Here is a 26000-nt window from a genome sequence, read left to right on the forward strand (position 1 = left end):
CTCCTAAAATATGTATGAATTCTCGTGAGATCAGGCTGTAAATAATCATAGGTCACTGCCTCTCAGCATAGATGGAAGTCAATCAGATGTGTGCTTACCATCACTTATCAAAATATCTTCTTTGGTGTTCATCAGAAAGAAAAAAAAGAAATTCATACAGGTTTAAAACAACATGAAAATGAGAAAATGATGACAGAATTTTCATGTTTGGGTGAACTATTTCTTTAAGCGACTGAAAAGGCAGACATCTCAGTGATTGATAAACAATGATTTTATGGCTCTAATTTTATCTGGAATGGGAAAGTTTTCCTTGGCAGATGCTATTTAAATGTCTTTCTACAGCAGCATATTTGTCTCTTTACATCATCACCCCACACTCCACCCCTATTCTCCCTTATAAAGGGAAATCACAGAGACGTTGTTGTGGGCATTGACAACATCAACCTGCAGACACACAGTAGAAAATAAAGACAAAGAAAATGGGTAAGAATTTACATCTATGCTTTAATGCTATGTTTTTGTTTCATTATTAGTTTATTTTCTGACTGGCAAAGAAGCAGGGAACTTAATTTTTAATAGTGTACAATATCTGCCTACAAAAGATTTCACTCCATTATTTATGGTACATGAATCAAACTTTGCTTCCTCTTTAAACTGATCAAACATAATAAAAACTATGAACACTTATAAACTAAATGTGTTTTGCTAAACATGCTTGGCTGCGAAAGTCAATATAAAAAAATGGTTTATAGGTTTATAGATTAGCATCTTATAGCTTCTTACATCATCACCCCTAATCCCCCTATAAAAGAGGATATCTGCAATAATTGTTCATGCAAACATTATGTCTACCTGAAGACATAAGGACAGAAATAAAGAAATTAAAAGAAGATAACAGTATGTACATGTATTTGCATCTATCTAACAGTTTAATGTTTTTGTGCCTCTTTTGAATAAAAAAAATTGATTGCTGTTTAAAATACAATTAGGTGAAAAGTATCGTAATATTGGAATACTTTACTTTCATTTTAATTGATTAAAATATTTTTTTGTTTATGTATGTATTGCTTAAGATTTTACAACATGAAAACTTACATTAAAAACATAAACTAATACATATTTTTAGCTAATAGCAAAGATTGTGTAACTCCTAACCCCCTGCTAATTTCAACACGTATATTTGAAGACTGAGTTTATCAGTGATGGGCGGGTTGATCCAAAATGTGTGGGTGCCTGCGGGCACCGGTGGTAAGGAGTCATCCAAAAATATTTTAATGATATTCGGGTCCTGATCGGTCAGATCATTTGAAATAAAGATGCCAATTAACTATTTTAAACAATTACTACTTTTAAAAAATGCGGGCCAGGAAGCGGGTGGGGTACAATATATTTTTTTGAGGTCCGAGTTGTGGGCGGGTTAGTTGAAAACGTTGGTCGGGTTGTTTATACATTGACCCGCAAATCACTGTTAATTCTTAAACATCTCAGTATTGAAACCAAACTATATGAACTCAGGAGACATTGACACTTTAATTGAAAATGACTCACAGTGCATCTAAACTGTAATGAATGGTAGGCTCCCTCTCCACCTACTGAACTATTGACATGCTTACACTCTTTCTGTATTCACTTCCTTTTCTGTGTGTATTTAACATTGCCATTGTCTCTCATGTTCTGGTTTTGACCTTTGCCTGTTCATTGGATTATGTTTTTGGATTACCCTTTTGTGTTGTTTGCCTGGTTTCTTAATAAACTTCTGCACTTGGATTCTACCACAAGTCTAGACGTTACATAAACTATAAATTGTTTATCAATGAAAATTAATTAAGTTTTTTTCTCCATTATTTACACAAATATTACATAAAATATCAGTCGGTCATAAACTGAATGGAGAGTTTACTTTGTTTCCTTTAGTTTGCTTGTGAAATAATAAAACAGGTTCACATTTCTCTGTGCATGAGTTTGTGATCATGAGTCATTTCTCTCTCTCTTCTTTCTGCAGTGGGCACAACTATGGGACATCAAAATCTGACTGAACTCCAAACAACAATTAGTCCAAACAAAATGCAGGAGAAGAGCTTTTCAAGCATTGAAATCTTTATGATATGCATATTTTTTGTCACCTTAGTTATAGGTGTCATTGGAAATGGACTTGTCATCTTTGTGACCAGCTACAAAATGAAGACGACAGTCAACTCCATCTGGTTCCTCAACTTGGCGATTGCAGACTTCCTTTTTATTACGTTCTTGGTTTACGAAATTGTTGTTGTCTTTGAAAATAGTATATATTTGCAATCCAACAAACTCATAGCTGCATGTTGGATTTTTGGTGTTGTACTAAATATATTTGCAAGTGTTTTCTTTCTGACAGTTATCAGTGTGGATCGATGTCTGTGCACATGGTTTATTGTTTGGGTTCAGAATAAGCGAACTTTAGTCAAAGCCAGAATCATCAGTGTATTTGTGTGGATTTTAGCCATCTGCTGCAGCCTCCCTTTTGGCATTACGGAGTATGTATATAAAGCTGAAAATGCCATCAATGTTATGTTGTCTCTGCAAACATACATATTTATTATGGGATTTGTAATTCCATTTATAATCATTGCATCTTCATACATAGCTATTGGTGTGCGGGTCATCATATCTGTGATTCTGGCTTTTTTCATATGCTGGTTTCCTTTCCATGTTCAAAAATTGTGTTTCATGAGTTCAGTAAAGTATAAATGGAGTGAGAGTGTTATATGGGAACTAAATGCTGCAGGACCTTTTGTAGACTGTCTTGCTTTTTTTAACAGTTGTCTGAACCCCATTCTCTATGTGTGATGAGTATAAGAAGAAAGTTAAGTCTCTTCTGCTGGTGTTTGAGGCAGCTTTTACTGAAGAAACAACCATCTGATCATTTACTGATCCTTTAGCAAGAGAACATAACAATTTTTAGCTTCAGTCTTAGATGATTGGAGATATACATTTTGTAATTTGTATATAAAGATTTTTATAAGTACTCCTCCATTCTCCTATGTGTTCAGAGTCCCCATTCAGACATATTCCGTAACAACTTTATAATATGAGATGAAGAAATTTGTTAAGAGTTTATACAATCTATACAATGATGTTTGTCTTTATTAATTTGTAAAAAGTGAGTGTGAAAAGACTGTAACATTTAGGGGTGGTTTCCTGGACAGGGATCAGCTTAATCCAGGACTAGGCCTTATTTTAATAAGGAAATATAACTAGTTTTAACAAGCATGCCTTACTAAAAACATTACCTGTGTGCATTTTGAGGCAAAACAAAGGGCACTGGTGTATTCAAAGATATGTCAGTTCAAGTTGTTTTCAGTTTGGACACCTCTTATAAATGTTTTAGTCTAGGACTTTTCTAATCCCTGTCCGGGAAACCGCCCCATAACATTTTACAGTAACTGGGTTAGTTTATTACTTTTATAAAAGGCCAGCTTAGTTTTCTGAAGATTCAAGAATATAGACAAGTTGTCCATGCTCAAATCTTTATGGGCTGAGGTGGCGGACAAAAACATAATGTGGTGGTTTCCCAGACAGGACTTAAGCCTAGTCCCAGACTAATGTTAGTGTTGTCTTGATCAAAAACAACTTGCTCTGTCATATCTTAAAATATATCAATTTGTGTGTTGTGTCTCAAGATGCACGCCATTAATGTTTATTTATAATTTATGCTTTAAAAATGACTTAAAGGAATATTCAATTTTCTTAAAAGAAAAATCCAGATAATTTACTCACCACCATGTCATCCAAAATGTTGATGTCTTTCTTTGTTCAGTCGAGAAGAAATTATGTTTTTTGAGGAAAACTTTGCAGGATTTTTCTCATTTTAATGGACTTTAATAGAGCCCAGCATTTAATACTTAACTCAACACTTAACAGTTTTTTTCAACGGAGTTTCAAAGGACTCTAAACGATCCCAAACGAGGGATAAGGGTCTTATCTAGGTCACAGAGGACGAACGGGAAACTCCGCCCCAGTGTTTACAAGTGTTGAGAACGAGGACCGTTCCTACGTTCTTGTATGTCAACTGATACTAATTAATGTCTTTGTGTCAGTTTATTGTTTACAATGGTCCGCAAATGTGCGTTTTATATATGTAACACGTGACCTCCCTACTTCACTACGCATTTACGTTAGGTCGCGCTGGACCGGATTTAGACGAGAAGTTGTGCTTTAAAAGAGCATTTTTGTTATTTTTCTTGCCAAAAATGACAATCGTTTTGCTAGATAAGACCCTTATACCTCGTTTGGGATCGTTTAGAGTCCTTTGAAACGCCGTTGAAAAAAACTGTTGAGTTAAGTATTAAGTTAAGTATTAAATGTTGGGCTCTATTAAAGTCCATTAAAATGAGAAAAATCCTGCAATGTTTTCCTCAAAAAACATAATTTCTTCTCGACTGAACAAAGAAAGACATCAACATTTTGGATGACATGGTGGTGAGTAAATTATCTGGAATTTTCTTTTAAGAAAATGGAATATTCCTTTAATTTAACTAAGGCTAGTCCTGTCTTAAAATAATCCCTGTCTGGGACCCCACCCAATTATGTTTAAATTCAGTGTGTGAATATTTAAGGACCGTTTCCCAGACAGGGTTTATCTTAGTCCCAGATTAAAATGCATAGTTTATTATTTCTTGTTTGTTTTGAGAAACCAACAGATACAAACAAGTTGATTTTAAACGTGCACAGAACCTCTGGTCTCTGATTGGTTGGGCTCTATCGCTAGCCGTGATTTCATTGGGCGATGTAACGACAGAGTTTGCACGTTGCCAAGCATTGAAAACCCGGGAACAGCGGATAGTGTTGAAAATGCGATAGGTCCACCCACCGCTTACCCTGCTTACAGATAGTTACGCCCCTGCAGAAACTGCCCCTGTGTTCTTGTTTTTAATTCGAAGCTTGATTTTTGTCCACCACCCCTGTGCTTTACTATCTTTACTATCTTTCTTCAGAATTTTGGTTTTAATCAAGATTATGTGGTTTTACTTGAGTTAAACGTTGCTCTCTTATTTAATAGAAATCTCTAAATGATCATATCTGTCTTTCCTGCTTTCTGCTGTAGACTGCAGTTTTTTAGTTTACCAATGAAGTGAACTTTCTTTACTTGTGAATTTAAATTTTAATATAAATTACAGTATACAGTATATAATAAAATGTGTTCATACAGAATGCAAAATGCACCTACCAATGTTGGATTGTTGATGTTTCAGTGTTGTTGGATTTGACCAGCTAAGCAGAATGAAACTCTCAACTGAGATCAGATCAAATCATTTTACACTTTAATTTAGAAGGTAATGAAACATGAACCCAATGTAACAAATGCATCAAAATTGACAAAAATAATAGCACAGTGACTGAATAGTAAAATCATAATTATTTTAAACCACTATTTTAGTAAAGATTTTCACTTGAGAATATTTGCTTTGTGATTTCCAAAAACAAGTTCACTTTAAACTGTCCATGAGTTTGTGAGTCATTTCTATTTCTTTTGTGCAGGGGTGGACTGGGACCGATACGTTTTCTCACCCAACGCGGCCCACCACACCCTTCTCGCTACACACCACAGCACACTGGGCCAATATAAATGCTACTTGTATTATACACTCACCTAAAGAATTATTAGGAACACCACACTTATTCTGTGTTTGACCCCCCTTTCACTGCTTTAATTCTTTGTGGCATTGATTCAACAAGGTGCTGAAAGCCAATGTTGGCCCATATTGATAGGATGTCAATATGGGCAGACTATTGTCAGCCTCACTAAACTTTTTCAAACAGTTAATCATGCATCTGTTATGGAATCCCAAAACAAAACCGAAATTATTATTTGGTGGACATACAGTATAAATATACGCAGTTTGATCTAAAAAAAAACTGAACAGTTGGAACATATACTTTTGGATTTAAATCTTGATTACCTGTGTGTTTTAGAGACTTGGTTAACATCCACGACTCCTTTATCCATGTTTACAATTCCTCAATATAATGTTTATAGACGGGACAGAGGGAAAGGGAAAGTAGGCGGAGTATTAATCTATGTGAGAGACAGCTTTGATAGTTATCAAATAGCCATTCCAGTGCAAACCTTGGAGTGCGTCTGTGTTACTATAATCCTTTCATCACAAATGTCATTCATTTTACTTGCTGTATATCGACCACCAAATGCGACAAATTAATTTTATTTTGATTTGGCTGAAATACTTTAAAAGTATGAGACAAAAGAAACTGGGTGATCTGAATATAAACTGGCTTGATAAGTAAGAAAGAAAAAAAATCGGTACAAATGACTCAAATGATAAACAAGCCAGCTAGACTAACAAAAAAAACTTTGATCTCATATTTGCAAATAAAGATAAAGATAACTAATAAAGATAATGTAAACTGTGTGTTCCTCCACCCCTCCTTCAGACTCTGGAATCCTGATTTCCAAAGGAAACGGAAAAGGTACTTTCATCAGAGAACATAACTTTAGACCACTCAGCAGCAGTCCAGTCCTTTTTGTCTTTAGCCCAGGCAAGATGCTTCTGACACTGTCTGTTGTTCAAGACTGGCTTGATACAAGGACCAACTTTATGGAGATGCAGATTTCATTTTCCAACAGGACTTGGCACTTGCACACAGTGCCAAAGCTACCAGTACCTGCCTGGTTTAGGGACCATGGCATCCCTGTTCTGAATTGGCCAGCAAACTCACTTGACCTTATTGTGAAGAGGAAGATGCGAAATGCCAGACTCAACAATGCAGAAGAGCAGAAGGCCACTATTAGAGCAAACTGGGCTCTCATAACACCTGAGCAGTGCCACAGACTGATCGACTCCATCCCACACCCCACTGCTGCAGTAATTCAGGTAAAAGGAGCCGCAACTAAGTATTAAGTGCTAAACATGCTCATACTTTTCAAGTTCATACTTTTCAGTTGGCCAAGATTCCTAAAAATCCTTTCTTTGTATTGGTCTAAAGTAATATTCAAATTTTCTAAGATACTGAGTTTGGGATTTTCCTTAGTTGTCAGTTATATCATCAAAAAAATAAAAAATGATATTGTTGATATTGTAATTATATGAACAGCACCTGTATATGTAAATAAAGAAAATTACCCCTAAAAAAAAGGTTCAAGAAAATTTTCTTCATCTGAGCAGCGCTAATCACACTGTCCGGTCAACAATGTCATGTGCACAGCACTCTTTAGATGTGGGCGGGGCTTTACATTTGGCGATTTGACTTGAGGGTGGGATCGGGATTTGCTAGGCGGCTACCGTTAGCATTTTTCCAAATGTGTTACCCTACCTTTAATATAAATTATTGTAAATAATAAAATTCATGTGATGTACCGTATCCATTGCATGCATTTGATTGTATTTATTATTATTTTCATTCAAATAAAAATATCTGACTCTGAGGGATCCCTCTAAATATATTTTTTACTTCTTATGGGGGGTCCTGGACCTCCCCAATTCTTGCACCGATTGTACAATGCTATTAAACATTTAACAGCAGAAAATAACCAGCAACCTCAACAACCGCGAAGTTCACATTTTAAGCTTTATATTTTTAGCTTTAAAGGATTTATCTTTGTTCATATGCAGCGTTCGCACCGCGGATGACTGCATCATCCGGTGTAACGTTACCTGAAAAATAATACCGCTCACATAAATGCACGTGAATATGACAAAAATCCACTCGGGGTCTCAAAGTCTTCTCCCGACATAAATGTAACATTAACTTCCTACAAATAAATGCAGCATCATCATCTACAGGATCCTTTATAAAGCACATGACATTTTAGTCACTTAGACGGTCTCTGCACATAAGAATATCATATTGGCTTTAGTAGTCATTTCAATATTGTTACGTTCCAAGGAACGTATATTTTTTTTTCCTTTTTATGATTGTTAATGTGGTTGTGTACCTGTGGGTATTGTGTACGATGTGCTGCGGTGATATGTGAATTCCTTGTTGCATAGCTTACACACAACCATGCTCTTATTGACGCTCCCATCCGTTGGTTTTTATAAAAGAATTTCCCATCCACGGGGCCAACCAAAGCGATCTCATCAGCTTCTTCGTTCATGTTCACTGTGGTTTGTTGTTGTCTGAAGTCTAGGGATGGCTGACGCGAAACAGTCGTTCCGAAGCTTTGCGAGATCCCGAAGCGCAGATGTGTCGAAACACTGATCCGAAGCGTGATTCAAAACACCCATGTCACGTGACTATGACCAAACGAAGCCTCGAAGTGTTTCACTAAGTGTTTCATCAGGTGTGGTCTGCCGAATCAGCGTTTGATTGGCACGGTCGGGAACAGACAACACAATCGCACATCTGTATAAAAGTGAAATAAACGCATATTGACCTTGTGGGGTTTTGTGAGAGGAGTCTTTCAAAGGCTGGAGAAACTATCTGTAAAAAAGAAGTAGGCTAAGTCCTTCCACACACAGCAGATATTTATATGTGACATGGTGGCTTGATATATTTTATTAATTTCTTATTGTTTATGTGGTATTTATCTCTATTCAATTTATTTATTAAATAGACCAGCTTATAGTTATTGACAATGATGAGCCTAAAAGCTCATGTAGTTGTCAAACAGATTTTAAAACAACAACAAAAAAATATGTAACTTAATTGTGACGACGGTAATAACAATGCGTTTCCCGGGGTTTGATCCAAAGGGCTTTTGCACGAGAGTCGAGGACACTATCCACTCTCCCACCTGATCACTTATATCAATTACACAACATGTGGGATACAATTTGTCAGCGCTCGTCTAAAACCTTGTCAAGGCTGCTCTATGGTAATACGTGCAAATGACCATTAGGTGTCACTGTGGAGGCTGTTTCGATCCATGTTTCGAAGCCTCGACACAATTGATTCAACTGTTTCAGTGTTTCACAAAGCCTCGCTCTGCCCATCACTACTGCTAACCATAGCATGTTAGCAAGAGCTCACCTGCCGCTAACGTTGTAAACACCCAGGGGGGAAAAGGACATGACGCATCCCGGGCAGCAGCCAATCGGCTCTTAAAAAGGGACTGCCCCTTCCTGATTGGTGAAATCAGCTGTCAATCACAGCTCACCTAATCCTGCTACACATACATGAATTTGTGTGTATTTATATTTCTACCAGAAAGACTCGAAGATAGGTTAAGAATTTATATCAGTCTATTTAACAGTAGTTAGCAACCAAGGCTGGATTGTAACACAATATAGTTCTTTGGCGTAGGCCCCGACCATAGTTCAAATCCGGGGGTCAAAGATTCTTGCGGTTCCTGTCTGAAGATGAAGACAGGACAGAATCTAATCCCCCTCGAGTATGGACGGAACCGACCTGGTGATGGTGGTAGGGAGGGTGGGTTGTAAATGCTGGCAAATGCAGGTGAGTACGAGGCTTATATACTCTCAGTATCAGGGATGATTGATTGCGCCTTGTGAAATGAATGACGTAACATTCGAGTTTCCTGGTAGAACTAGCGCTACGCTACGCTAAGCTAACATTTACGCCCCTGCAGAAACTGCCCCTGTGTTCTTGTTTTTAATTTGAAGCTTGATTTTTGTCCACCACCCTTGTGCTTTACTATCTTTACTATCTTTCTTCAGAATTTTGGTTTTAATCAAGATTATGCGGTTTTATACTCTCTTATTTAATAGAAATCTCTAAATGATCATCTGTCTTTCCTGCTTTCTGCTGTAGACTGCAGTTCTTTAGTTTACCAATGAAGTGAACTTTCTTTACTTGTGAATTTTAATATAAATTTAATTACAGTATATAATAAAATGTGTTCATACAGAATGCAAAATGCACCTACCAATGTTGGATTGTTGATGTTTCAGTGTTGTTGGATTTGATCAGCTAAGCAGAATGAAACTCTAAACTGAGATCAGATCAAATCATTTTAAACTTTAATTTAGAAGGTAATGAAACATTAACCCAATGTAACAAATGCATCAAAATTGCGGCCCACCACACCCTTCTCGCTACACACCACAGTACACTGGGCCAACATAAATGCTACTTGTATTAAACACTCACCTAAAGAATTATTAGGAACACCACACTTATACTGTGTTTGACCCCTTTTCACTGCTTTAATTCTTTTGTGGCATTGATTCAACAAGGTGCTGAAAACCAATGTTGGCCCATATTGATAGGATGTCAATATGGGCAGACTATTGTCAGCCTCACTAAACTTTTTCAAACAGTTAATCATGCATCTGTTATGGAATCCCAAAACAAAACTGAAATGAATATTTGGTGGACATACAGTATAAATATACGCAGTTTAATTTAAAAAAACTGAACAGTTGGAACATATACTTTTGGATTCAAATCTTGATTACCTGTGTCTTACAGTGACTGTCGTGGATTTTTTCAGGAGAATCAGAGACGGTTGAGATGTAAAATTCTCTTCAAAGTATTTTATTAAAGAATTGTGTCAGACAGCTTGAAACACAATACTGGTCATAGGGTGTATACACCTGCATTGGTAAAATGATGATCACAATGACTATGACAATGACCCCGTTCTGAGTTTTTCAGTATATTATATAGTGGTCCAGTAGCCCTGCCTTTCTTTCACTCTGTACTATCCCAATGCTCAGCAGACTCCTGCCTTTAGGCCCCTTAGCTCCTTCTCATTAACTCATGACAACTTGGTGATGCTGTGGCTTTATCTCTATAACATTCCAAGCTGGTACATAAATCCTCCCATGGGTGGTAACACTCAGTGTCTTTGTTCTCTAACACATCATACAACTATTTCGCTATCCTTACCAAGGACACCCTTATCTCCTCCAGGCCTAGCTGTGGAAAAACACTGTCATGGCAAGCAACAGAGAGACAACTTAATTCATTTAGACCTCAACAATATAACACATTAAAAGTATGCTTTATATAAAACATTTATACTAAGCTTAAGATAAAACACTCAAAATTTCTCTACCATATATCCCCCCTTCGGAAACTAAATGTTTTCGATAACCACCCTGAAAATACGACTGATGATACCAGAGAAGCCGGGCTAGGTACTTTAAAGAAAGAATCAAAGAATAAAATACCCCTGACAGTTAGGGCCAGACCCTCAGTCACTTTTCTAGTCTCAACAGTCATTTCACACCGGTTATCCTTTAAATGATAATTAACAACCTGTAAAAAAGAGTAATGATTAACAACATATAAAAAAATAACATAACATTCAATTTTAAATCTAAAGCAAGCATATCATCCTTTCAAAAAATTCTTTTCACTTTCTGGTAAGCCGTGCTAGGTGGATGTTTTACCTCCACCCCCAGGAGATTCCTGGACCATCAGTCACTTACCAGGCTTGTTACACTGTCATCACACCGTGGACAGTGATGCTTAAAACCATCCCTTTCCCTATTTTACACACACTTCAGGTTTGCAACTTGCATTACTAATAAAAGATTATAACTTGTAATAAAAATAATAAATGCAAAAGATAATACCTTGTTAATAAATGATAACAAACGCAAAAAAATATAAATGTTAATAAAAAAGAATAAATGCATTAGTATAGGTGACACCCTATGTCCAGTTTTACATGACCAGTAACATAATGATTCTCACATGAGAGTGTTTTGCTCTGGTGGGCAGTCCACACAGAGTCTTTCTAAGAAACATAAATTCTATATGTATATGTGTAGGGTGCATCTTCCAGCTTTCGACGGTCTTCAACCCATGCGCTTTGCACGCGTAGAGGGCCGTGTGAGGGAGGAGGGTACTAGAGCCTCGTTGGTTTCCCATCACACATGGATGTTGTCCTCAAATTTATCTCCCTCGTCGTCCTCATTAATTTGTACCCGTTGGTACATTATCTTACCCATTCCTTTGTCGATAGTTTTCTCAATCAAACCCCTGATACATGGTATGCAACAACAACCACACAATGCAAGGATAGCAACAGCTACAGCAGCTGACATCAGTATAGAAGTTATCAATGTACTCCACTTCCCAAACCACTTTTCCATCATTTTTGTAAATGGGTCATCAATTCCAGCGTTCTCAGCCAATTCATTCGACAAGGCGGTCAAACCTTCTAATGCCCTTATAATGCTCTCATCAGGGGCAGTATTATCAAAAATACATTTTCAGCATCCATCATCTATAATTTTTTAAACACCCCCCCTTTTCAGCCAACCACATATCTAATGCCAGCCTGTTTTGTTGTGCCATCAGTGACGTTAGTCCCATTTGTTCAGTTATCCCCTTAACGTAATACAATTAATTAATCCAATCCACATTTTTATTGAGGGTTGACCACCAGAAAAGAATTGACTCAAAACTTGCAACAATCTGATTTCTCACTTTGTATTCATCTGGCACCCCCCTTGGAACCCCTATGGCATCTATATACTGTACATTCTATATACACATATTATCATAAGATCCACCAGGCAGATTTCTTTTCTGTCTGTTAATACTCTTAACACTTATTTTATCATGTAGGCTCCCAAAATCAGGTAATGAAAACATTTGAAATGGCATTATTAATTGTACAAGGGTACAGGTTCCCTTCCAATTTACTCTCAAACTTGGCCTTAAATTCATGTCAACACACATTCACCATACGTCTGCCCTTTCTGTGGTCTGGCCTACAAACCAGTTTGCCTTGTATCCCTCTTTATCATTTGTAACATCAATTTCTTTTTGGCACCACCCATCTGTAAAATGGTTATCTTAAAACATTTATAATTACCCTTATAGGCCTGTATATTTGGTGGGAGAAACATTTTCATTATTATAAACAAATAAACAACATTCTTGCAATCGTCATCCTCCATATCCTTAAATGCTTTGATCATACATTACCCATTCATTGTGATCTCCAAATCCAGTTTCTATGGTTCATCACATCACTATCTAAAAAATAAGGTTACAGTGTTTATTTATCATATGGTTATTTCAACATAATGACATGGAGACAGTCGCCGGGGGTCGTCTTCTCTGGTACCTGGAAGCAATGAGTATTATAATACCACAATTTGGAACATTTTACCTTAACAGCTGTTGGGCTAGCTTCTGTGACCTCATACGAGCCTTCTCGTCTGGGTTCATCACACTTACGCTAGTAAACTTTGATCGAGTTTCTTCGTCACCAGGTGTCTCTCTGGGCCTGCTTTCAATCTGTAAAATAGCTTTATGGTTTCTCATTAGTTCAGCAATATATTCATTAATTTCATTTTTTAGATCCTCCTCATGCTCCAAATTCAATTCATTTTGGTTAGCTTTGAACATTGGTCTCCCAGTTACCATTTCATGAGGGGATAAACGCGTTTCGTTGTTAGTACTAGCTCTTATGGCCATGAGCGCTATTGGTAAGGCCTGAACCCAAATTAGTTTAGTCTGTGCACAGATTTTGGCTATTTTTGATTTTAAGTATGCCATTACACCTCTCAACCGCCCCTTGAGACTGTGGATGATACACTGATCCAAATTTTTGGGTTATTCCTACCCTAGCAAGTGCTTTTCCCAACAGGTTGGCCTGAAATCCTGGTCCATTATCTGCCTGCAATACCTTGGGAAGCCCAAATCTTGGGACCAACTTCCCTCTTAAGTGCTCCAGCCACTGCTTGCGCACTCTGCGTTCACACTGGATTGAAGCTTCTGTCCATCTCTAAAAAACACATTTTCTCCTTAATTGGGTGGATCATATCTACAAAATCCATCACTAGATGCACAAATGGTCCTTCCACACTTGGAAACAGACACATTGGATGTACTGCTGGTTTGACATTTCTTTTCATATACATGTCACACTCTGACAAAAATGACAAAAATTTGCTAATTTTGTTTTGCATATTGATAAACCAGAAACCCTGTTGTCTCAAAATCTTATCTATCATCTCCCCCCTCGCGCAATGTTCACTACCATGCGCGTTCATCATTACCATTTTCTCCATTCTAGATGGAATTACTAATTGTTGATGGTCTGTTCTCCACAAACCTTTTACATTGACAACACCTCTGCTTTGCCACTCCATCTTTTCAATTTGTTACGCTGCATTTTGCATGTCTCTGATTTCATCTACAGTTACGTCTGCGGAAATATTCACCTGTTTACTGTCAGTCTTATTACCTGACCTTGTCACTACCATGGTCATGGTTTCAGCTCGCTCTGGTTTTGCCGCGCCTAATTTTGCTTCCTCATCTGCTTTTTCATTTCCTTTGTCAATAAATGAATCTCCTTTTGTGTGTGCTGCACACTTAATTACATTTACTTTGGCTGGTTTTTGTATTGCCTTGAATAGTTATTTGATCTCTGTAAGATATTTAATTGGGTGGCCATTACTTCTCTTAAACCCATTATACCACATATCAGTATTTACATTGATTTCCAAACCTTTTCCAATTTCACATGCTTCAATTAAAGCCATTAACTCTGCACACTGGGCAGACATGTGCCCATGCCTCATCCTCTTACACCTCAAAACTTTAAATCTGTCAGTCACTGGATCTCCCAGGATCACACTTTATCACATGCAACTCTGACCTATCTCATTTTTATAGCATGAACCATCAACAAACTTGTAACCAGGATCCCCTTCGTAACCCAAATCTGCTCTCAGTTTCATCTCTTCAATGCCTTCTGTCATACAAACCTGCGGTGTGTCTTCTCTACAATATAACAACATCTGTCAGATTTTTTCCCATGTCCTTACATTTTAATTCCCTAAATTACTTGACCCTACTGGCATATTCTGGTAATAACTCTGGTATGAACTACAACACCCTGTGGCTCCCATTAATGCCATCATTTGCTTCACTGTTTTTTTTTTTTTTTTTTTGACATGGATAGTCAAGCATGGTTCTGTGGTGTTTGTCACAAATTTAATTTTGCCCTTCAAAGATTACTCTTTTTAGGTATTGTACACTGGTTTTAGCCAATATCAGCTTTTATTTTGATACTTTTTATCCACTGTTCAAAACTGTCTGTTAATTTATCAAACCCCTCTCTGTTGTTGTGTGCTGTCAAAATATCATCTACATATTTCAACCATACTCCCCCTCATCTCTTGGGATAACTAGCTTATCTTTTAGCAATTGGTTAAACAATACAATTACCTGCTCCTTTGTGCTGCTGTCCTGTAAAATTATTTGCTTCTGCTGTATACCTGTCTAAGTCATTTCTTATGGAATTAGATACCAACCTAGCTCCCTGTTCTCCATCCAGCCTTTCTCTCCTTCTTCCCATTCAATGGAATATGGCTTTTTCACATAAGGTTCTAGGTCCCTAGCCCTATGATTTCCCCACACCCACACTGTCACATTGGGGTGGCTTCCTTCCACAGCAAAATTATCTAGCTTACAACTGCTGATCCTCACTGCTACTCCAGCCTCACAAACCAACACTCCTTCACTTCTCAACTCAATTTCTTCTCCTAATTTGAATCTTTGTTCATACTTTAAATCCTCTCCTTTGAGGCAATATTTCATTGTACAGTGACCCTCAAATCTTGGCTTTCGTCCCTGAAAATCTTTAGTTTTTTCTCTGGCAGCCGCCATCATTTTTTTTTCTAATTTCCCAATCCAATATACTTCTGGTCTAATTAAAGGGGTTAATTCCTGTTTAGTTATTTTGGTTAGACACTGCAATGTTAATCCCTTTGGTGCGGTTTTGATGGTATCATCTAATTTACACAAAATGACCGTTCCAATTAATGTGATCGGAACCTGAGGTGCCATCAGAAATTGATTTACAACAGTTTTTCCTTTTTCCAGAGAATCCCATTGTTCTAACAGATGATTGTGATGCAACAACCCCAGGTACCAATTTTGGATCAATTGAGCTGCATGTAGCCCCGGTGTCAATTAAACATTCAATTTTCACTCCATTAATTATGCATGTTAATTTAGGTTCTTCCCAATCATTTTCGGATAATGCTACCTGTTGGTTAATTGGACCCTCCGAACACCCCTATTGCTTCCATGGGTTTGTTGGACAGTCACGCCTAGCATGAGTATTCTCCCCACATCCCCAGCAAACATTGTTTTGCCCGAAATATGGACCCAGATCAGCGGATGCCCTGTTCTGAAAATATCCCCTTCCTCTGCCCCTTGGCCATCTTCGAAAAATAATTCATCTACTCTGCCCACTAGGTGCCATTACATTCACAACTACTGGTAGAGATGGGGCTGCGCCCTGGGGGTGCTGCCATGGGTTCTGATTTTGGGTTTGATCCGCAGCTTGTTTTGGCAGATCAGCTACCTGTTCAGATTTGTTAGGAGGGTGTGTTGCAACCATTTCGCCCTGAGAGTGGCTCGCTGACTCATATGACCCTGCCCATCCCACTACATAGGTTCCCCTGGGGGCCTTACTAATGTCTTTGTGTCTTTTCTTTTCTTCCAGGCTAACTTGAGCCAGCTTTCGTATAGTCTCTTTAGCTTGTTGCTCTAAGTCTCTTTCGTGTTTCTGGTGTTTGGAAGCATGGTGTTTCAGGGTCTCCACCCACTGGCTGTGTGGCATTGCATCTAGCCCTGGGGTGTCACTCAGTTTGTTTTGCACAGACACTGGCAGTGCGTCCAGCAGTTCCTTTCTGAACAGTCTGGTTTCAAAGTCTCTTGGGTCAGTGGGATCTTTTCTCAGCCCCTGCCCTCTCCAAGTTTGCATGTTTTTAGCAATCCACAGTGCACAGTCCTCCTGACCCAGTGCAGTGGGGGTCAGTTTGGTGCTGTCAAACTTGACAGGGAACTCAGTTCTCAAGGCACCCCAAAGTCTGCCTCTGTAACAGTCAAGAGCCTGGCCGTCAAAATCAGATGAAACCACACTCTGTCCCATACCTGCTAACCACAACACATCCTCCATTTCTCTTAAACTAGTAATTTTTGCCAGTAAGGCTTTTATGTCACCCACTGCCAATCTTGTACCTTGCGTCTCTTTCTCCAACGCACCAATCCAGGGACCAGCACCGTCTCTTAAACTTGGCAAAAAGTTTATTATAGTCTCTAAATCTCTATGAGCCCATGGAACATACACAGCTGTTTTTCCTTCAATACGCAATGGAAATACACTCACGCCTTGTTCATTTATTTTACCTCTAGGGGTGCTTTTCAATAATGGGGATCTTTCCTCTATTGGGTCAAAGTCTAAAGCTAATGTGTCCCTATACTCCAAATCTCTGTTTCTCTCCTCTACCAACATCTTAGCTCTGTAAGTTCTTAATCCATCAGGTCCTGACATTTTTGTCATATCTATACCACCTTTAGAGGCTGGGTACTCTTGTGCCATTTTCATATTTAGCCAGTCATCAGTTTCTCGCTTTCTCTGTTCCATAGCCTGCACTGCCCTGACCTTTTGTTGCTTAAGCACCCTTTCTTTTGCCCTCTCTCTATCCTGCCTTTCTTGCTCCAAAATCATCCTTTCTTCCTCTTGTAATCTTTTACTTAGCTCTCTGTCCTGCGATAGCCCTGCTAAACCCAAAGACTTCACCTCTTTAGTTAAATCTGTTATTTCCTTTGCTCTCTGTTCAATTAGTCGGTCCAAATGTTCTAAATGAGTCCTGGTATACTGACTAGCTCCTTCTGCTGCCTGACTTTGTTCACTGAATGATCCTTCTTTGCCTCTATGCATCTCATCATACAGTTCCACATCTCCCTCAACTTCTCATTCCCCTTTAAGCTGCATAGTTCCTTTAATAACTGGATACAGTGTGCTAGCATTTGGTGAAGCAACAGGAGTGGTTGGGGCTGGAGTGAGAGCTGTAAAGGGAGGGCCACTCTCAGAGAAAGTAGTGAAGGGAGGGCAGTTTGTGTGTGTGGTAGAGGGAGGGCATGGATTGAGAGAGGCAGAGGCAGTGGGCGGTGCATAGGGCGGTGGCTTAACTGTTGTAGTTACCACAGGTAATTGGTTTGCAGTGTCTAATGGTTGTTCTAGCAATCTTGTCTTTTCTGTTCTTTCGTTTTGCTTTGCCATCTCTCGAGCTCTGACCTCTTCTCTATCAGCCATCACTCTTTCAGCTTCCTTACTCCAGCAACCTCTAGCTTTTTCCCACAATTCCATTCCATCTAACAAAGCTTTCCTCTTCTCTTTCTTTCCATCCTTCTTTGCTTTCAACTCCTGATTAGCTATGTAATTAGTCATCCAAATTTTCATACTCTTTGTTTTTTCTTTATTCCATGTTCCCTGTTCTGGCCAGTGAAAGGGAGGTTGCTCTCCTTTCTTATATTTGTTACTTCTGTTATACCATTTAAGATCATTACACCACTTAGCCAATGCTTTGCCATCAAAGCCTTTGTCTTGTAAGTTACACCATTCCACCGGGGCCACAGTGATAGCACGCTCTAATTCTTTTGTTGCTGCTTCCATGTTACACTGAATGGTTGTTTACTTTATTTATTTACCAATAAGTCAATGCACTGCTCTGCACTATAAAATGTTCCAGTCAGGCCACTGGAATAAATCACAAAGGGTCCCACAAGTATGTAAATGATCTCCTCTTCACCTATCACTGTATTTGTCACACAACCACTTTTAAGATTTGATTCAAACTTAAACTTAGCACTTACAATGCTCAGTTCTCTATATCCCACAATTGTCTTTGACACATTAATCTTACAACTGGACAAACTTCTTATCTCAGGCCAACTAAAACTAACACAAAAGATCTCTCTGATTAATTGGGCTATTTTAAATGCAGACGTAACTGTATTGATCTCAGAGGCTTCCCTTTTAATTGTTAAACTTCCTTCTGTTAACCTTTCTTTTGTTAAATCAAATACACTCAATAATGACTTTTCAATATTAGATAAAGATTTCAGGTTCCACCAAAATTCAATGTTTTCAGTAACAACTGACATTCAATCATGGACAATATTTTTCACACAGGATAACTCTTACCCCTAACTTTCAAAATCAAAATTCTCATATGGGTTTAATAAAATGCAGAAATCCTCTTGGGTTGTTCTAAAACAATTCACTTATGGTAAATCCTTACCATGCAACAATTAATAAACACTTTTTTTAACTTTAAGTTGGACCGAAGCTTTTTCCCTTGTCTCTCCCGTGTTTATTTGATAGAGTAATTTATAGTATCATAGTTCATCGATAAATTACCCTTAAACACTGTGTTCGTCTCAAAGAATACTTTATAGTATCATAGTTCATCGATAAAGCACCCTTGAACACTGTGTCCATATCAGTGAGCTTCTCTATAGTATCACAGTTCATCGATAGAGGCACTCATAAACACTCACTCAAGCAACCCACTGGTTTTTCCCTCACTCCAGTCTCTCTCGCTCACCCTCGTTTGCACGTTCTAAGCTCCTTGGAACATAAACTATGCAAACTCTTCGTATTTGTTTCACAGAGCAATTTATAGTATCATAGTTCATCGATAAATTACTCTCAAATACTCATTTAAGCAACCCACTGGTTCTCCCTCAACAAAAATCTTCTCTCTTATCTCACTTTGTTTCGTAACTTAACCAGTTACACCAAGAAACTGCTCACAATCAACCCACTGGTTTTCTTTCCTTTAAAAAAGATATATCCGTACTCATCTCAGATACTCTATTTAAATCAGCCCACTGGCTTAACAAAATTTAGTTTCAAAATTACTGTTTTAGTTTGAGTCCATAAAATCAACAAAATTTAGTATAATTAAATGCCCTCTTGGCTATTAACAGTCAACGCCCTCTTGGCTATGTTAATATTATTTTCCATCAACTGTTTCACAGCTGGGTCCTCTTGACCCCCAGATAAGAGTACACTTTACTCGGAAGACCAGGTTTCCCTATTAGAGATAATTTATCTTGTAATATCATCCACAAGTCCCTTCTCATTAATCGCAATACTAGTTCGTTTATGAGTTACAGAGAGAATTAAGGAATTCAAATGAAAACGCCGGGCTGTCTGTGTTTTCCAAACAGAGTCAAAAATCCCATCAATGCAGGTGAAAAAATGCCATAACGCTTTGCTTACCTTAATTTAAGAAGCAAGCGGCTGGCCAGCCTTAGCAGTTTAACACCCACAAAGAAGAAACAATCGACTCAGGATGGAGAACATCTCCCCCCGACCGTGACCGGCCTCTGAACGATCCCACTCGGTTGTCCAATGTTCTCTCTTGTAACCCTGCTCGCAGCGCCAAAATGTCGTGGATTTTTTCAGGAGAATCAGAGACGGTTGAGATGTAAAATTCTCTTCAAAGTATTTTATTAAAGAATTGTGTCAGACAGCTTGAAACACAATACTGGTCATAGGGTGTATACACCTGCATTGGTAAAATGATGATCACAATGACTATGACAATGACCCCGTTCTGAGTTTTTCAGTATATTATATAGTGGTCCAGTAGCCCTGCCTTTCTTTCACTCTGTACTATCCCAATGCTCAGCAGACTCCTGCCTTTAGGCCCCTTAGCTCCTTCTCATTAACTCATGACAACTTGGTGATGCTGTGGCTTTATCTCTATAACATTCCAAGCTGGTACATAAATCCTCCCATGGGTGGTAACACTCAGTGTCTTTGTTCTCTAACACATCATACAACTATTTCGCTATCCTTACCAAGGACACCCTTATCTCCTCCAGGCCTAGCTGTGGAAAAACACTGTCATGGCAAGCAACAGAGAGACAACTTAATTCATTTAGACCTCAACAATATAACACATTAAAAGTATGCTTTATATAAAACATTTATACTAAGCTTAAGATAAAACACTCAAAATTTCTCTACCATATGACTTGGTTAACATCCACGACTCCTTTATCCGTGTTTACAATTCCTCGATATAATGTTTATAGACGGGACAGAGGGAAGGGGAAAGTAGGCGGAGTATTAATCTATGTGAGAGACAGCTTCGATAGTTATCAAATAGCCATTCCAGTACAAACCTTGGAGTGCGTCTGTGTTACTATAATCCTTTCATCACAAATGTCATTCATTTTACTTGCTGTATATCGACCACGAAATGCGACAAATAAATTTTATTTTGATTTGGCTGAAAATACTTTAAAAGTATGAGACAAAAGAAACTGGGTGATCTGAATATAAACTGGCTTGATAAGTAAGAAAGAAAAAAATTTGGTACAAATGACTCAAATGATAAACAAGCCAGCTAGACTAACAAAAAAAACTTTGATCTCATATTTGCAAATAAAGATAAAGATAACTAATAAAGATAATGTAAACTGTGTGCTCCTCCACCCCTCCTTCAGACTCTGGAATCCTGATTTCCAAAGGAAATGGAAAATGTACTTTCATCAGAGAACATAACTTAAGTCCACTCAGCAGCAGTCCAGTCTTTTTTGTTTTAGCCCAGGCAAGATGCTTCCGACACTGTCTGTTGTTCAAGACTGGCTTGACACAAGGACCAACTTTATGGAGATGCAGATTTCATTTTCCAACCGGACTTGGCACTTGCACACAGTGCCAAAGCTACCAGTACCTGCCTGGTTTAGGGACCATGGCATCCCTGTTCTGAATTGGCCAGCAAACTCACTTGACCTTATTGTGAAGAGGAAGATGCGAAATACCAGACTCAACAATGCAGAAGAGCTGAAGGCCACTATTAGAGCAAACTGGGCTCTCATAACACCTGAGCAGTGCCACAGACTGATCGACTCCATCCCACACCCCATTGCTGCAGTAATTCAGGTAAAAGGAGCCGCAACTAAGTATTGAGTGCTAAACATGCTCATACTTTTCAAGTTCATACTTTTCAGTTGGCCAAGATTCCTAAAAATCCTTTCTTTGTATTGGTCTAAAGTAATATTCAAATTTTCTGAGATACTGAGTTTGGGATTTTCCTTAGTTGTCAGTTATATCATCAAAAAAAAAAAAAAAAAATGATATTGTTGATATTGTAATTATATGAACAGCACCTGTATATGTAAATAAAGAAAATTACCCCTAAAAAAAAGGTTCAAGAAAATTTTCTTCATCTGAGCAGCGCCAATCACACGGTCCGGTCAACAATGTCATGTGCACAGCACTCTTTAGATGTGGGCGGGGCTTTACATTTGGCGATTTGACTTGAGGGTGGGATCGGGATTTCATTGCTAGGCGGCTACCGTTAGCATTTTTCCAAATGTGTTACCCTACCTTTAATATAAATTATTGTAAATAATAAAATTCATGTAATGTACCGTATCCATTGCATGCATTTGATTGTATTTATTATTATTTTCATTCAAATAAAAATATCTGACTCTGAGGGATCCCTCTAAATATATTTTTTACTTCTTATGGGGGGTCCTGGACCCCCCCAATTCTTGCACCGATTGTACAATGCTATTAAACATTTAACAGCAGAAAATAACCAGCAACCTCAACAACCGCGAAGTTCACATTTTAAGCTTTATATTTTTAGCTTTAAAGGCTTTATCTTTGTTTATATGCAGCGTTCGCACCGCGGATGACTGCATCATCCGGTGTAACGTTACCTGAAAAATAATACCGCTCACATAAATGCGCGTGAATATGACAAAAATCCACTCAGGGTCTCAAAGTCTTCTCCCGACATAAATGTAACATTAACTTCCTACAAATAAATGCAGCATCATCATCTACAGGATCCTTTATAAAGCACATGACATTTTAGTCACTTAGACGGTCTCTGCACATAAGAATATCATATTGGCTTTACTAGTCATTTCAATATTGTTACGTTCCAAGGAACGTATATTTTTTTTCCTTTTTATGATTGTTAATGTGGTTGTGTACCTGTGGGTATTGTGTATGTGTGTGGTTTTTCTCTTTGTCTCCCACCAGGTGAGAGGAGAGAGAGAGTGCTCTGATTGCTGTCGCCACCTGCAACTCATTTGGCCTGAGCGTGCAACACCTTAAGAGAGCAGCAGCGAAAGACTCTGGGGCAGCCTCCTAAGCATGTTGAATCCTCCTTGCTAAATACCACATTTGTATTTTTCTAGTTGTTGGAGTATTTTGACTCTTTAGGGCTTTTCACACCTGAAATTGTTAACCCTGGGTTATTCTAAAACCAGGGTTAGCGGAATCCTGGGTTATTTTTTTCATGTTTCACACTGTTCAAACTTAACCAGGGGTTAAGAGATAACCCTGGTATTCATAATTTGATGTTTCACACTGTGCATGCCTAAACCCTGGGTCAGGAGTCTCCAACCCAGCTCCAACACACCTGTCTGTAATTATCAAGCAACCCTGAACACCTTGATTAGCTGCTTCAGCTGTGTTTAATTAGGGTCATAACATTCTAACCCTGCTTCGTTTCACACTGCATGCATTTGGCACCCCAATGCGGTGTTAACACCACAAATGTGGTGCTAACCCTGCTCCGGAGCAGGGTTTCATAACCCTGGGTAAAAAGCGGTGCTAACACCGCTTTCAAATTACAGGTGTGAAACGCTCCTTAACCCAGGGTTAAAAGTGGGGTTTAGAATGAAGATAACCCAGGGTTAAGCGCAGTGTGAAAACCCCTGATGTTGTATTGTGTTGTACTATCTGGCTGGTTGTAGCCCTTTAGTGGAACTACTTTAATTTTACATCTTGAACTCTGGAATCTTTAGGGAGGTGGGTGCCCGCTTATTCCTTTTTGTAACACGTTTTCTCCTGTTTTTCTTCTAGCCAGGGAGGTAGAGTATACTTTTGTTGTTTATTTCATTTTCTGTTGCTAGCTTAGCAGTTACACATCTAACTAGTCAGAGGGTCATTTTGTTTGTTATTTTGGGCTTTCCCCCTCCTGAATTTTTGTCTGCCTCCTTATCTTAATTTTTTAACTGAGAAAAGAGCTCCAAACAATAAAATACTTCTCAGTTTACCTTTTTGTGTTTAGTGACTCTTACCTGCCCATACACTATTACTTTTTCAACTTAAAGCAACACCAAAGAGTTTTTTTTACCTTAAAATAACGTTTCCAAAAAAGTTTCAGTGGTTCATTCACATTCGCTTTGCAGCCCTCTATCGGCCAAAACCTCACTAAAGAAGTTTCCAACCGTCGGGTAGTGGTCCTGTAGTTCGAGTGAAAACTACACAAACTTGCTTTACGGCAGACCTACAATCCAATCAGAGCCAGCTATGCTGCAGTATTTACGACAGTGGTAATGAACAATTACGCTTCTAACCTGTAGGGGGAGCAAATAGCAATAAGTCTTTAGTGTTGCTTCAAGATTCATCTCCTAGACTGCCACCTTAATTAAGAACGTAATAAATATACTGTTTATTTTGTTTCAATTTAAGTGTAGTTTATTAAATATATAAAGCACTAAGGTAAAATGATTTGCACTGGCAATTTAATTATAACTTAAAGACAGCTAAAAACATATTTTACAGTGTACGTAATAAAAATGTGCGCAATGAATGAATGTACTAAAGCAACTAATAAGATTAAACACAGCTACTCCTTTAAAAATGGGGAGGAGACTGCCAGAAACTCAGAGTTTACAGGATAAAACATGCTCCCAACCAGGTTAGGTTCAGAGAGTAAGTTACTCCGGAGACAGACTCTGAGTATAAGTTACCTCTCCTTCTGAAACAGGCTTGACTTACCCCGCTGTCTCAGGTTTAACCTACCTCTCATTTTGAAACGGAAAACTCAGAGTTAAATACCTCCTCCGGTTGGCCCATCTATGTTCTTACAGTCACAAGCAGAAATGCCTATAAAGAAATGTGATGCAGAAATATTTACCTGACAGGAGGCTTGTGGTCCACGTAGAATGGATGCGTTGTTAGAAATTTGGCGAGGTGTGCATCAAGCTAAGCATAACATACAGCATTGCTATGGTGTAGAACCTACGCACGACTTTAAATTATACTTTAGTCATTGGAGTCATTGAAAATGGACTTGTCATGTTTGTGACTGACAGTGTAAGGAATCTTGAAGCTGCAGAACCTTTTGTTACCTGTCTGGTTTATCTAAACAGCTGTCTGAACCCCATTCTCTATGTGTTCATGTGTGATAAGTTTAAAGTAAAACTTAAAAAGTCTCTCCTGATGGTGCTTGAGGCAGCCTTTACTAAATTATATGGGTTGACATGAAACTCCACATCCTTATACATCTTAGATACACTAGGTAGCAAATACACAGACAAACAATTCATTCATAATTACTGTGAGGGTTCTAGTCCTCCCTCTCTTTTGCATTTGGCCATAAGTTCTGATCAACATCACACCTGATGTCTTATCTGGCAATGCATCTTGGAAAGTAATGTCTGGAATTTCTCATACAACCCTGGCAGTCTTCAGGAGAAATCTCTTCACACCCTGCATTCACTGCTTCCATTAAAGTCATCTGGTCATGTGGATGGTGGTCATAAACCTTTGAAAGTGGACAGGGCTCAACAAAAAGAAAAAGTCCTCTATGGGGTTTACTGTAAGAAAGGGGACTATGGAGGCAGGGACAACGGGGACATCCTGGGATGTGCAGCAAACCAATCTGTGACTGCTGCGGAGTGGCCAAATGCCACATTATCCCACACAACAATAAAGCTAAGGGAGTTTGATTCCCTTTGCCATCTCTCCTCTGCTGGCACAAGCATTATGCCAGTCATCCAAAAGAAATGAGCCTCTCTGGGTTGAACAGCAAAAACCATCATTGGAAAGAGCACATATCTTGATATGTTACCTTCTCTTTGGCCTGGGATTGCTCAATGTCCAATCACACTTTCTTTTTCTGCTAAAATGTTCTCTATGTTACAGTTTTTCTCGATTCTAAGAAGTTGAAGATAAAATCAAGTGAATCTTGGTTTCTTAGATCTCAGATCTGTGTGTCTTAGCAAATGAGAAAAACTGTAACTCTGTTATTGTGACTCACTGAATGTTTATTTTTTCGTTTTGTTGTACACAATCATTATGTTGAAACACTGTTAGTGTAAATGTTGTTTTTGTTATCTTCTGATTCATCATAATTAAGAAAACTGTTAATTTCCTGTTTTATTTTTCTTTGTTTGTAACTTTTCTCAATACAAAGGTCAGTTTGTGTTTTTTTCTTTTTATAAAAAAATCTAAGGCACAGCTTCAAACCTCCACTTTCACTACAGTAAAAACAGAGAAACATATCAAG

General features: G+C 38.3%; 2 protein-coding genes across 2 annotated transcripts in view; both read left to right on the top strand.

Annotated features, from left to right (window-relative positions):
* The window catches only part of LOC135770808 (C3a anaphylatoxin chemotactic receptor-like), an 89719-nt gene that overhangs the window by 22181 nt on the left and 41538 nt on the right, over positions 1 to 26000 (top strand). The window lies entirely within an intron of this gene.
* LOC135770196 (C3a anaphylatoxin chemotactic receptor-like) lies at positions 434 to 25501 on the top strand. Its single transcript, XM_065279933.2, has 5 exons — positions 434 to 483; positions 2003 to 2728; positions 18437 to 18446; positions 24811 to 24966; positions 25177 to 25501. The coding sequence occupies exons 1-5, from the start codon at positions 480 to 482 to the stop codon at positions 25499 to 25501; spliced, it is 1221 nt and encodes a 406-aa protein (XP_065136005.2). The 5' UTR covers positions 434 to 479.

Source organism: Paramisgurnus dabryanus, chromosome 8 (genome assembly GCF_030506205.2).
Source record: "Paramisgurnus dabryanus chromosome 8, PD_genome_1.1, whole genome shotgun sequence".
Classification (NCBI taxonomy): Eukaryota; Metazoa; Chordata; class Actinopteri; order Cypriniformes; family Cobitidae; genus Paramisgurnus; species Paramisgurnus dabryanus.

Excerpts from the sequence above, each read along its gene's own strand:
- LOC135770196 (XM_065279933.2), top strand. Across the intron at positions 24,967-25,176 it reads GCCTTTACTAAATTATATGG|TCTTCAGGAGAAATCTCTTC; the intron begins GTTGACATGAAA and ends CAACCCTGGCAG.